The 14,231-nt window shown below is 43.6% G+C and overlaps 2 protein-coding genes across 3 annotated transcripts; one reads left to right on the plus strand and one right to left on the minus strand.

Annotated features, from left to right (window-relative positions):
- Nucleotides 1-4,185: 4,185 nt before the first annotated feature.
- Nucleotides 4,186-9,645, plus strand: LOC133926506 (O-fucosyltransferase 7-like). 2 transcript variants are annotated; one of them, XM_062372479.1, is made up of 12 exons: nt 4,186-4,571; nt 4,658-4,735; nt 4,855-4,954; nt 5,051-5,118; nt 7,479-7,567; nt 7,644-7,824; nt 7,930-8,058; nt 8,142-8,275; nt 8,380-8,593; nt 8,683-8,867; nt 8,960-9,055; nt 9,124-9,645. In XM_062372479.1, the coding sequence occupies exons 1-12, from the start codon at nt 4,395-4,397 to the stop codon at nt 9,275-9,277; spliced, it is 1,605 nt and encodes a 534-aa protein (XP_062228463.1). In that variant the 5' UTR covers nt 4,186-4,394; the 3' UTR covers nt 9,278-9,645. The 2 variants fall into 2 exon arrangements, with proteins under 2 accessions (XP_062228463.1, XP_062228464.1); XM_062372480.1 differs by having other exon boundaries at nt 4,661-4,735.
- A 1,064-nt stretch (nt 9,646-10,709) lies between these two features.
- LOC133926507 (26.2 kDa heat shock protein, mitochondrial-like) lies at nt 10,710-11,847 on the minus strand. The gene is made up of 3 exons (XM_062372481.1): nt 11,479-11,847; nt 10,967-11,419; nt 10,710-10,934 (listed from the first exon to the last, which is right to left on the minus strand). The coding sequence occupies exons 1-2, from the start codon at nt 11,744-11,746 to the stop codon at nt 10,986-10,988; spliced, it is 702 nt and encodes a 233-aa protein (XP_062228465.1). The 5' UTR covers nt 11,747-11,847; the 3' UTR covers nt 10,710-10,934; nt 10,967-10,985.
- Nucleotides 11,848-14,231: the final 2,384 nt, after the last annotated feature.

Here is a 14,231-nt window from a genome sequence, read left to right on the forward strand (position 1 = left end):
TCCACTGTGTGGTGATGAGTTCGTGCACCAGGAGCCTATATATGACATGAGGCCAGAACACCAAAGTTAATAACAGACGAGTCACTGACAAGAAGCGCATCGCGATTCATTTACTTGAAGACGGTAGAGGCAGACGATGACACAGGTAGGGTGTTAGGTGCTAAACAAACAAGTCGCTGGAGGGTTCCAACAAAGTCAGTTCAGGTTACATGTGATCAACCCATGGGCCTTTCACTTTCGCATCCATTTGCACTTGATATTTTGCCCACATGTTGAAGCCTACTTCAATATAAATTGAATTATTTTTTGTATTTGTGTCTATTTAACTTTTAAAGCTCAACACTTTCAGTATTGTATGTAGTGGCACCAAGCAAGAAATAATCATTTTTTAAGCGTCTAACATATAGAATATAGTTAAACTGTATATTAGGGCCCGCAACAAGCATGTAGTACACCATATATGCCACCAAAATTAGTTGAAAACAAATAAGAACCCTATTTAAATAGATGCTTTAAAACTATGTAAAAAATATATTGTTTTGCATTAAATTACTTCAAAATTCGTATTCTACCTGAACACTGCTATACTGCTATACGTAAGAGGTGGGAGAGATAAAGGGACCGGAGTGAGGCGAGGAGCGCGGGCAGGGGCAGATCAGTAGGGGCGGCAGCAAGTAGACGGTGTAGAAGAGGGTGTCATCTGGTGTGCTGTGCGAGGGGAATGGGAAGGGGTTGGAGCTGACAGGTAGGACCATAGGCAAAATTATCCACAGTGATAGTGAATAAGGGGTTCATCTTTTCGGTGGCAATTTGTTGAAGCTAAATTTTAAGAAATTTTGCTATTTATCTGTTGATAGATTTCTTGCTCCCAAATCTATCTAATTTGTGGCCCTTATATGTGCTTTGAAATCTGTGCTAAGCTTTGATGAATTATGATGGATTTTTTTTGTGTTATCGAGGGGCTTTGGGTATGCACCGCAACATGGATCGGGGTTGGAGACCCGCTTTTATTTTTTGTATCCCTTATTTTCTACGTCCATCTCTCCCACTCTCTCTCTCTCTCTTAATGTGATAGCAAACTGTCTCTCTCTCCCACTAGCTGTAACCCGTGCCTCTCTCTATCCCAATCTATCTATATGTTTGTCTGTCTTTACAAACTGTTCGCTGTCTCCATCCCTTGATCTATTCGATTTGATTGGTGATTCGTTCATTTACCTATTTATTTCGGTGCTCGCGATGGTTAGGGTTTGATTCGTGGTGGAATCGAGAAATTGCGATCTGAAGGTTCGATTTGATCTATTTTTGCTCCATTATGTCTCCTGATCTATTCGATTTGATTGTAGATTCGTTCATTTCTCCAAAAAAATTTGTGTGCTTGTGTGGGGCAGGGTTTGATTTGTGGTGTTGTTTTATTATGCTTTAGGGTTAGTTCGAGTTGGAGCAGGGGAGCATGGTGTAGAAATCGAGAAGTTCAGATCTTGTTTCTAAGTGAGTAGCACTCCTATTTTCATGAAGATTTGTGCCGGATACTCTTTTTCTTTTGCCTGATTTTGTCGGTGTTGTGCTTATGATCTTTGTGCAGGTATCTCGTGGTGTTGCAATACCTTACTGTTGTTTTGTTTTGCTTGTTGGAGCGAGTATCTCATTGTTGAGTGGTGATCTATTCTCCCTAGTTGTTTAGGGTTCTTTTTTCATACAATCATACTTATGTGTTCTGATTGCCGTGGGATTTATTTTCACACTCATGTGTTCTGATGGCATGCGGGGTGTTTCTAATTCTAGTATGAATAGCCTAGTATATATGTCATATAATTGTGTTTTTTGAATGCTCTAGAAAATGCTCGATATAAATGATGTTTTTATCCAACAAATGCTATGTATTATATTCCATAATTATTTATATATTGATGAGATATCACTTTTTTTTTCTATGTGTTTTTCATCTGATGCACCTAAAACATTCGTCGCATGCACATATGTGATGCACAATACATTTTTTTATTGATTTGTTTTTTAGTCTACTGAATAAAAATATGCACTCATTGTCCGTTGCTTATGTCTTTGTCCAATGTTTATGATTGTTTAAACATTTTAACTCCATATGAAATTATGCATGCTCCTTTTCATTGGGAACTAAAAGCTAAATATTTTTACTGCACTGATCTTTGTTGCTATATACTTTTTCATTATAATACATATATTTTGAGAAGTGAGAAGCTAGCAAACTTGCTGCATGTTCGTGCTTCACTTGGATTCTTTGGTTTAGGTTATTGATGTTGATTTTGAGGCTTACAACTTTTTTCATAGATCAAGAACCATCAACATTAACATAAAACTTGCATTATTGACCCTTTTTATTAGTTGTTAGGAATCAATTGTACAGTAACCACCTCCCAAATGATTCCCTTGCCGCAAATATAGCTCCTTAACTGTCTCTCTCGCTTTTATCTCAACATATCTTCTCTCTCTTTCTCATCGTGTGTTGTCTATATTTTTTTGCTTTGTCTAGGTCTATCTCCCTTGTTTCTATTTATATCACTCTGTCCTCCCTTCTCATTTCTCTCTAACTACTTGTGTTTTTTTTTCAGTTGCATAGTTGTGCTTGCTCTTAGGTTATTTTGTTTCTCTGTTAGTGCTTCTCCAGTTACATAGCGTGTAGTTTTTAGTGTGAGTAACATAGTTTTTCTTTTTCTTTTATGTAGTGCGAGTTATATAGTGAGGTTATATATTAAGTTACATAGTGCGTCTTATCAGGTCTTCTTTCTAGTGTGTTACACAATTTGTGTGCTTCTCAATTATGTACGCTTGTGTGTGTATTTCTCAGTTATGTAGTAGGTACTGAATATTGCTCTCTCTCTCTCTCTCTGCGTGTGTATAGGTCTCTATTTATCTCTCCCCCTCTCTCTTTCTCTATGTATCTCTATCTCTATATTTGCTTCTTTCTTTATCCTTTTCTTTCTCTTGTGTACTTTCTACTTATATATATATATATATATATATATATATATATATATATATATATATATATATATATATATATATATATATATATGTGGCTCTCTCTTTATCTCTTTGTTTCTCTCTTGTTCTAACTTGCTTTATCTCTTTATTTCTCTCCCTTTTCTCTATTTCTCTATCTCTCGCTTAATTCTTCTCCGTCTCTGCTTCTCTGTTTATCTCTCTCTGTGTGTTTATAAGTTATATTAGTTATTTCTCTCTCTTTGTTTCTCTATGTCTCTCTTTATTTTCTGTCTGTCTTTGCTTCTCTTTGATTATGTGTGTGTTTATCACATTATTCTCTCTTTATCTCTTTATAAGATATATCTAGTTATTTCTCTCTTTATATGCCTCTTTATTTTCTAATTCTTCCTATGTGGTGTGTTTGTGAGCAAGTTCATAGAAATGTGGTGTTTTGGCACTAAGTGGGCGAGTTCTCTCAAGATGATATTCGTATCATTCGAGTTCAAATTGCAAACAATGTATGCCTCTATTTTTGTTTGCATTTTTGCTTAAAAAATATGCTAAAAATTGTTTATGTGAGTCTTTTTTGCTTTGTGATTTTGTCTCGAGACTTCCATTATTCATGTTGCAGGCATCTAGGTTTACATGAACCACAACTTAGTTTTCGGGGAAAAGAAGCAGCAAGATTGTGATTATGCTAAGCAAAATTAGATTAGGGAAAGCAACAGGAACACTGTAGTCCAGTTTTTTCCTTTCAATGATGTTATTTCGGTTCAATCTCTTAGTAGTTCTCTCTTGCAATATGTACTCTCTTTAAAAACTACAATCTAATCTGCTCATTTAAATTTACACACACACTATGCAAATATCATCAATATAGTCAGCTAGAGTTCTTTCTTTCCTCTTATGTAAGCTCCACATAGATGTTATCAGGTTCTGGTTTTCTATTTTTTTTATTGCACCTGTAATGATCATTATCACTCTTTCAAAAAATTAACAGATTTCTCATTGTGTTGTCTTCTAGATTTTTGCATATGGTCTATCAGCATCTTATTGGTTGAAAATTTGACAATTTTTTTATTACAAAATCTATTATCAGACAAATAGACGGTCCTAATTTTAAGATAGCAAATGATTAAAATCTAATATTTTAAATGGTAAATTATCAATTTCCTCCGAATAAACCCCCACCCTGCCCCCTCCCTCACTCCCTCCCTCCCTCCCTCCTTACCGCGTCATTGAGGGCTCTGTCCGGAAGCACAAGCCGAGAGAACAAGGGTGAGAGAAAAGGGCTCCGCGGAGACGAATATCCACGAGCACCGCCGCGCCGGCGTCGAATTCGCCGCAGTGCCAAGCAAGCGGCCGTCGCTGCCATAGATCAGCGGAGAAGAGACGGGAGGCGTTTTCTCTTGTTTGATTGTTAGGCGGATGCGATGCTGCTGCGCGGCAAGGTGAGGCCCGCGGGTGCGGCGGCACGGCGGGCGGCGCTGCGGTGGTGGCTGCTCTCCCTCGCCGGCGCCGGCGCCACCATCACCGCCGCCGCCGCGCTTCTCGCCGTCGCCCTTCACGTCTCCTCCGCCTTCGCCAGCGCTCCCTACCGCCTCTCCCAGGTGCGTATCGTGTCCACGTATCACAGCCCAAATTGTTACTCGGGGATGTGCTAATGGATCGCCCCTCGCCGTATCCAACGCCGCAGCAGCCGCGGGAGGCCGAGGAGCTGCGCTGGGAGCTGGAGTTCGCGCCGCCGCAGCTCGCGTTGCCGCAGTCGCGAAAGGTGATCGATTGGTCTCTCCACCGATGCTGCGCATCTCGCTGTCTGTTATTTCGTGCCGCGGCTGCTTTTTCGAACTCACGGGAGTCCATGACGAGGGAATTAATATCTAGATTTGACAGCTGGACGGCGCGGCCGACGACGCAGCGGAGAAGCGGCTGTGGCTGCCGGCGCCGTCGCGGGGGTTCGTGCCCTGCGTCGCGCCGTCGCCGGAGTACAAACGTATGCGCATTATTGGCAATTCCTCCAACAACGAAATCTCGCCTTGTGGTCCAAATTCTCCCGCGCCGCTCTAATTTCGTTCGCCTTGCTTTGCAGGCCCGGGGGCGTCGAGGCGGTACCTGTTCGTACACACCAATGGCGGGCTCAACCAGATGCGCGCTGGGGTAAGCTGAATCGTCCTGCTCATAAATACTACTCCCTCCAGTTCGGAATTAGTGTCGTTTTACATATTAACATGGTCTATAAAATACAACTTTGACTACTATTTTTTTTAATATATTAATAAAACATAACAAAAATATACTATTATGAAAGTACTTTTGAAGACAAATTTATTCTTGTTATTTTTAAGTATCCAAACTCAACACATAAAAAATAATTCGTAATTAAAATTTGAAACAGTTAACTGCACGTAACCCAAAACAATAGTTACTTTGGACCGGAGAGAGTATTTAGTTGTGGCAATGTAGTCATGTTTTGATATAGGGGGGGATGATTTATTGCTTGGTTTGCATTAGATGTGTTGACTTGAACGGGAGAACCTATCGTGCGTGCATGTGGAGTGCTTGATCAGAGTTACGGTTTTTAAGCACTCATCAGATTTTGTGGGCATGTTTAGGCGCTTTAATCAATGTACCGTGGGTCCCCTGGTGCTAGTGTGTACTCCTAACTCGCAGTTTCTGTTGCAACTGGGCAGTGTTTTGGTGCTATAATCACCTGTAGCGGGTGTTCTGGTGCCAATGTTCCGATCCTGTTAGAGATGTTCTTGCATAAGCTGTATATGGTGGACTGGTAGTTGTGAAACTAAGGCTGTGTTTGTTTGCTGCTTTTGAAACTGCTTCTGCTACTGGCAGAAGCCAGAAGCCAGAACAAACGAGCTTTTGGAGAAGTGGTTTCTTCTCCAGAAGCCTGTTTCTGAGGAAAATGAACTAAAGCTGAGAAGCTCGCTGAGATGTGCTTCTCTGAGAAGCTATGTGCTGAGAAGCCAAAAATTTATTGTAGAAGCCAACAACCTATTTCCAAAAGCAGCTTTTCAGACAAGCCAAAAGCACAGCTTTTCAGAAAAACTCAAAAGCAGAAGATCAAACAAACACGGCCTAAGTTGTTTGTTTCCCAACTAGTTATCGGCGACACAGATTGAATGGCTTGACTGCGGTAAGGATAGTCCTGACTCCTGAGAATGGTTGGTGGGTAGGGATGCAAGTTTTATACTTTTTGGATCATTGGGTCGACCCAAAACTCAAAAAAATAAACTAAAGATTCACTCGCACCTAATTAAGTTAAGGAAAAAATGAACTAAATGGTAACCTAGAACTACCTATTGAGTACCCACTTGCATCCCTATTGGTGGGTGGATGTTGTCTCATCACTTTCCAATTTTTTTTTCTGGTGTTTCATATTGAATGTCATAATCATTTTGCTTTTTCTGATAAATGACGCTTGTTGGGATGTGCTTTTGTCTTATTTGTACCAGCGCTTCAGTCATTATCTTATTTTTCATTTATATCATGATAGAAAGCAGTAGACTTGATAAACAAAGGTGCTTGGTTTGGTAAGGGAGACCAAAAGTAGTTACATTCTCCTTGGGCATGCAGATTGTTATATAACTGAAACTAGTTAGTGTTATAGGGTGTGTTTGGTTCTAAGCCCTACTATGCCAAGCCAAAATTTGGCATTTCTCACACAATTTGGCTCTCATTTGGTTGGATGCCCTCATTTTGCCTGCCCTGAAAATTTTGGCACCGGCTAGTTCAATTGGAGGCCAAATCTTGGCACTTGCTTCGGCGCCCAAATTGGTGACCCAGAAATTGGCTTGGCCGCTGCCCATGGTGCTGCTGAGGTGGCAGCATGTGGTTGGCTGGCTTAACTGCTTACCTTTTTGAGTTAGCAAACTTCAAAACACTATATTTTCTAAACCGTACATCGGATTTGTAAACTATTTGCACCGTTATAATCCTCACAATTCAATCTACAATTTAAGACACATATTGACTATATTTTGACCTAAAAAATATTTAATAACATGTAGGCTCCACATATCATGCTCACAAATTTAATATACTTTGGCTTGGTCACTATCCAAACACAATATTTTGGCATTGCCCTAATTTTAGCATGATCACAAACCAAACACTATTTCTTGACCCTGATTTTGGCATTGCCCCTATTTTGGTCATGACCAATATTTGGTCAGGCCTTCTACATCGTAAACCAAACAGACCCATAGTTCTACTCGAGTTTAAGGAATTATGAGCATTTGCTATTTTTTCTTAGGTGACCTTGATTAAGATTAGCACCTTTTGCCAACAATGTCTGTCCTAGTTCTCTTAACAGCAGTGCCATATGATTTGAGTAAATGTAGTAAGGGAAACACTTCTTCATTCCTTGTGCATGTTTTGTCATGTGTTTAGTGTATACAAATCCCATTTTGCTAAAGAAATAATCATGGCTAGGCTTACTTTAGATGCAAAATCCAGCAAGCTTTTTTCTCCTTTTCAATAACCAGTTCTTATTCTCATGGCAGATCAGTGATATGGTGGCCATTGCACGGATACTTAATGCTACACTCATCATTCCAGAGCTTGATAAGAAATCATTTTGGCATGACAGAAGGTAAGTGATATGGAGTTTTTATTTTCAGCCTTCTATTAACTGATCTGAAACTAACAAGACCATTTTTCAACATCAGCAACTTTTCAGATGTCTTTGACGAAGAACATTTCATACATTCTTTGGCAAATGATGTGAAAGTTGAGAAAAAGTTGCCCAAGGATTTGGTGAAAGCTCCAAAGTATGTCCGGTACTTCAAGAGTTGGGCTGGAGTAGATTATTACCAGGATAAAATTTCTCCACTGTGGGATCATCGCCAGGTTTGAATTCAACCACCACTGTGCGCCTCCATACTAACCAATTCTAAGCAGTAGTTGCTGGATGCAATTTTTGGAACTGTTATCCTGATCAAAGACTTGTATTAGGTCATTCGAGCTGCTAAGTCAGATTCTCGCCTTGCAAACAACTACCTTCCTCCTGACATTCAAAAGCTTCGCTGCCGGGCCTTTTTCCAGGCACTTAGATTTGCTCCCCCGATTGAAGCTTTGGGCAATGTAAATCCTTCTCTAATATCTTCCTCCCTGATAATTATGTTCATGAGATGTTCTAACAAACAAAGTTTAACTGTTTTTTACAGCTATTGGTGGAGAGGATGAGGTCATTTGGGCCATATATTGCTTTGCATCTGCGCTATGAGAAGGATATGCTTGCTTTTAGTGGGTGCACCTATGGCTTATCACAGACAGAATCAGAAGAACTTGCAATGATCAGGTAAGGCCTTGGGACATATTTACCTGTTGCACTTTGTTGCCGGATTTTTGATTGATTTGGTAGCATCACTGTGCAATTGAATCCTCCTGCTTCTATTCCTACAGAGAAAACACAACCTACTGGAAGGTGAAAGACATTGATCCATTAGAACAAAGATCCCATGGCTATTGTCCCTTGACACCAAAGGAGGTTAGTATGTTTCTTTCTGCCCTAGGATATCCATCAAGCACCCCAGTGTACATAGCTGCAGGGGAAATATATGGAGGCAAATCACATATGGTTGATTTACAATCACGCTTCCCAATTCTAATGAACAAGGTAGAGGCACTGCCATTTTAGTTGTTACATCTCGTTTAATACAGCTTTCTTAAGCTGACAATTGACATATGTCGTGTGCTCCATTGCAGGAAAAACTTGCTTCAGCTGAAGAACTGCAACCTTTCAGCCAATACGCTGCTCAAATGGCAGCTTTAGACTACATTGTTTCGGTGGAGAGTGATGTCTTCATTCCATCCTATTCGGGGAACATGGCACGGGCTGTTGCAGGCCATCGGCGTTTCCTTGGCCACAGGAAAACAATCAGTCCGGACAGGTGAAATCACAGACCAGTGCGTTTCTCAGCATTGTTGAGAAATTGCCCTGCTTTTCGCTTCTGAATCTCATTATGCTCTTTCTTCGGTTCAGGAAAGCATTAGTTCGCTTGTTTGATAAAGTCAACAGTGGATTACGGAAGGAAGGGGAAATACTATCACAAAGGATAATAGACATCCACCGGAAAAGGTATTAAAGTCAAAAAATGATATATATATTGCATTTGATCCTTATTTTGTTCTTGTTCTGTTCATCAGACAAGGCTCTCCACGGAAGCGAAAAGGCCCCATCCCGGGCACGAAAGGCAAAGATAGGTTTCGGTCAGAAGAGGCATTTTATGAGAACCCTCTTCCCGACTGCCTGTGTCAACCGGGGTCCCCATCCGGCGATGATTCTCTTGTTAGCATCTAAGCCACGGAGCCAACCATCCTCGCAGATCCCGATGGCCATTCCCCCGTGTACATAGAGCGATTCAGAAACAGGAGAGGAAGGTGTATACTGATAAACTCCGCAGCATCAGAAGTCCTGCTGATGTGAAATGACGCTCCAACGATTTGCTGGAGCATCACCGTCCAGCTGTGGATCAAATACTGACATGGTAGCATGGACATGTTCAGAAATCAGAACAGCTGGAAGAGGGTGACAAAGGCCGCTAGCTGTAGAAGGTCATCATAGATGTAGTCATGTTGTGCAGGACTATAGAGAAGTCATGTTGGGTAATTAATCGCCTGCCTGTAAGTAGATTGTAGCAATAAAAAGAGAAATATAGAATAACTGAAGCACCTTGCCTCTAACATTAACCGAGCTAGATGTAGTTCCTTCTTGGCATCATCTTTGGGGTACTTTTCAGTGGAAAGATGAGCCTAAATGAACTCTGATACTGTGACACAGTGACACCGCACAGTGGAGCTGAAAAAAAATACTACCATACAATGCAGTTTTGGTCTCTGAATTTTTGTACCTTCTGTTTTGATTTCTGGGTTCTTGCTTGTCAATATAGCGTCAAGAGCACATTCCAGCAAAATCTGTGCTGATCACAATTTTTACGATTGCCCCACGTCTAAAAGAAATACGGTGGAGTGAAGTGACATCACTGTAAGGTCAGAGGATCTGGATGCATGGCAATGCTGATCGAAGCTTAACACTGTAACATTTTCACAATTGTGAGCTGTTTGTGCTCAGCAACCTGGTTTGCTAAAACGTGTGCGTAGGCCATAGGGCCCACCTGCCATGGACTCATGATTGAAGAAGGGATTAAAAGTATATTCTGTAGAATGAACGGAACCCCCTACTCATCCCCTTTCTCTGTTTTCCCATCTCGTCTGTATCCATGGCACCTCTTCCTAGGATCCGGCCGTCACTCGTCACACACACCTGATCAGGTTCAGATTTAACCAAGGATAAACACACAATTTCGCAAATGATTAGCAATGCAAAGCCTACAAGAACAGGCATCGCATTCACATACCAAGTTCCACAATTTCACAAATGATCAGCAATGCAAGAACCCATAAGAACAGGAAGATAGATGCCCATCAGTAACTAGCACGTCACCCGTTGGAAGTTCATACCAAGAGCATCAGCCATCACCAATTCACCATAAACTGATCGACACTTCACATTCTAACATCTCAATGGGAGGATAATCAATCGGAAGCCCTGTCGTGCTCGGCAGCGTGTTCCAGCTTGAGAACACAAAAATGGCATAACAATAGCAAGTCGCAGTTGCTACATGCGTAGAACCATCAACAAGTTCAGAATTAACCAAGGAGAAACGCACAATTTCGCAAACGATCAGCAATGCAAAGAACCCACAAGAACAGGAAGCATAGATAGATGCCGATCAGTAACTACGCATGCCCTTACTCATTAGATGTTCATAGCAAGATCACCCACCAGTCATCACCATCAAGAAACTCAACAGGACGAACAGAAAGGTAAACAGGGCTCAGATCACCGGACATGAGACACCACCATCAAAAAGGCCTCATCTCTCTCAACCTCCTCCATCAGCAACAGGTTACGGGAACTAAACTGCTAGTTCACTACACATACCAGATCACCGGACCTCGGACGAATCGATCCCCCTACTCGCCGGACCTCGGACGAATCGATCCCCCTACTCGACCTTGACCTGGAACACGTCCTTGCGCTCCTCCTCCTTGACCTTGGGCACCGTCACCCTGAGCAAGCCGTTCTTCATCTCCGCCCTGACCTGGTCCATCTTGAACGCGTCGGCGGGGAGCTCGATGCGGTGGCTGTACCGCGAAGGGGAGGACTCCTCGTTGTCGTCGTCCTCAAACTCCTTGTCGCCCTCGCCCTTGATCACCACGATGTTCTGCTCCGCCCGCACCTTCACGTGCTCCTTCCCCAGCCCCGGCATCGCCACCTTCAGCTGCACCGCGTCGTCGTCCTCCTTCGACACCCACCACCCGCGCCTCAGCGCCGCCGCGGAGAAGCCGGTCGTCCTGGGCGCTGCCGCTGATGCGTCGTCCTCCATCAGCGCCAGCAGCCGGCCCAGGCTCGTCGGCGCGCCGAACGGGTCCAGCACATCTGTTCCGGTTCGCGAGGTTAAAGAGCAAACAAAGCGGAGAGGAGCGGCCGACGCGTACCTGCCGAGAAGAACACGGGGACGGAGAAGTCGCGCGTGCGGCAGCTGACGTCGACGGCGTCAGCGTCGTCGCTGGACTCATCGAGGTCGTAGTCATCGCGGCGGAGCGGCGCGCCCTCGGTGTTGAAGAAGCGGCGAGCGGCGGTGACGATCGCCGGGCGGAGCGCGTAGGCGATGGGCGCTCCCCCGGAGGCGGACGACGTGGCGAGGAGGAGCTTCTTGAGGAGGCCGGTGAGCGGGGCCCCCTTGGAGGCGACGGCGAACGCCATGATGGGATCACCCTCTCTCTTGTTGTTCTTGGATTCTTGCGGTGTGACTGTGCGAGGTGAGCCTTGATTGGGACGGGAGTCGATGGGGCATTAGGATTTCCCGGGGCTTTATGGTGCGGTTTCTTGGGAGAGGGGATGGCGAAGGGGTTAGAAGGTTCCGGAAGGAGCATCTTGTGAAATTTTTACAATTTGACCCCTTTTCAATCTTTTTTACAAACAGATCTTTGGCCAACCTATTTCCAAAAATGAACTCATTTTCGATGCATTACCTTTTTTGCCATTGGTACATCACACGGTTAGGGATCGCAGTCGGTGGCACAGGTATGGGTAGTACTCCCTATATTTGTACCTGTGAGTTTTAGTTTATCCGTGGGTATACCCACGAACGTCCGCGGGTGAAGAACGGGGAGCAAACCTGTCACCCGCGGGTATGCGTTGTTCACGGGTATTATTTACCCGCCAGAGTTTGAGCAACAGTCGGTGGCACAGGTATGGGTAGTGCTCCCTATATTTGTACTTGTGAGTTTTAGCTTGTCCGTAGGTATACCCACGAACGCCTGCGGGTGAAGAACGGGGAGCAAACCTGTCACCCTCGGGTATGCGTTGTTCACGGGTATTATTTACCCGCTAGAGATTGAGCAACTAAAAAGTGAAACCTACTGTGAAAGTAAACTTTATCTTTGGGACTAACCATTTACATAAGTTGATTATGATTTCTGGCACTAGCTATCTTGTGCTTAAACGCAGGTACTATTTTTACCAATTGTAGTGTTTGCACTTCATCACAAAATAGTTTTATGCACTTCAACACGTATGGGATGGGGAATCAAATGCTTGTTCTTCCTCACGAGCTCCACGAGCGCGACGAACTGGAACACTGAGTTCGTTTGGGGCTGGGGTGGCAGGAGGAGCTACAACTTGCGACGGGTGTTGCGGGGCGGGAGCGGGATGGCAAGGAAGTGCTTGGTCTTGGAGATGGGGTGGGAGCGGCAGAGCTCGATGACGTCACCGACCTTGAACTGGTTGTCCGGGTTGTGCCCTCTGGAATCCTTTAATTTTCTCAATTAAAATCTCCTATAAGAGCCAAATCTACCAACATATGTCACAAATCTTTCTCAAATGAACCTAGATCTTGACCCATGCCTTGGATTTTCATGAACATGACAAGATCAGTTTGAAAGAGAGAGTGCATACCGGACAATCCTTGCGTGGATGGATCTCTACTGCCCGGCGAGTGAAAGAAAACACAGGGGCAAATGCTCGAGTGGTGGTGCGGTTAGGCAGAGGAGGCGGTGGCATGATGACGCGAAATTGTGGTGGACCCACGGAGGCTGGCAAGTGAGATCTGAGCTCCTCTGAAGTGCTCACTAGGCAGGCAGGTCCACAGGTGCTCACTTGGCGGTTGGGGTGGCGGTGTGGAAGACTGGGATTAGGGATTGGGATGGGGACCGGGGAGGGGGTGAGGCCGCGAGGGGAAATGGGGACCGGGGATTGGGGAAATGAGTATTGACTGCTAGAAATTATTTTGGGCCCACCTGCCATAGATATAGATGGGTATACAGGTGCCATGGGTACGGGTATGCCTAACCCATATTTGTACCTGTATACCCGTCGGGTAGCATTATTTGCCCACAAACGTACCTGCGGGTATAAAATTTAGATCATACCTGACCCTATTCGGGTATTTACCCACGGGTAAATGGGTAATCGGGTGAAATTGCCATCTCTAGACACGGTGCCATTATCTTTGGTATTGTGCTGTTTTCACGTAGGATCCCGCTTGAAGATTTAATCGACGTAGAAAATAACAACCCTGGGCTTTAGCGCTATTGTCTCAGGGCACGCCGCAAGAGCCTTTGGCGATGTGGTTTAAAGGCACAGCGCTAGACCCATTAGCGTTGTGCCACCCAGAACTAAGTCACGCCCGACCTGCTCCACTCCCCCCCCCATTCCCCATCGCTTCGACCACTTTATTCAAACATAGAGAAGGTTGATGGTGCCTCTCTCTCTTCCCTCATGTAATCCCCCCCCCCCCCAAAGTCAATTTTGTCCACTATATTTGCTTTATTTGGTGTAGATTTGGTGGAACCATAATTTGTGTCCTATGTCTAAAACATGATATTTTGTTTAGCTAGGGCTAAAATGTGTGGTGTAGATGAGTGATATTGGTGTATGTGTCCTATGCATTGAAGATGATATATCACTACTACACACAGGCCTAGTGCAGTCGGTTCTGAATGGCTTGTACAGTCAGTTCTTAAATTGAATGCACTTAAGCGACTGCGATAATCAATAATTTTCACAATCGGTTCTAGAACTGATTGTGATAATGATAACCAACCTTTGTGATAATCATATTATCACAGTTAGTTCTAGTACACAATTGATTGTTCTGTTGTTCATTTTCAAAGTCGGTTCAAGTAGAAAATTGACTATGAAAAAAAAATCAGGCATCACAAAAGCTTATAATTCAGGCTAGACTCAA

This window comes from Phragmites australis, chromosome 8, assembly GCF_958298935.1.
Source record: "Phragmites australis chromosome 8, lpPhrAust1.1, whole genome shotgun sequence".
NCBI lineage: Eukaryota > Viridiplantae > Streptophyta > Magnoliopsida > Poales > Poaceae > Phragmites > Phragmites australis.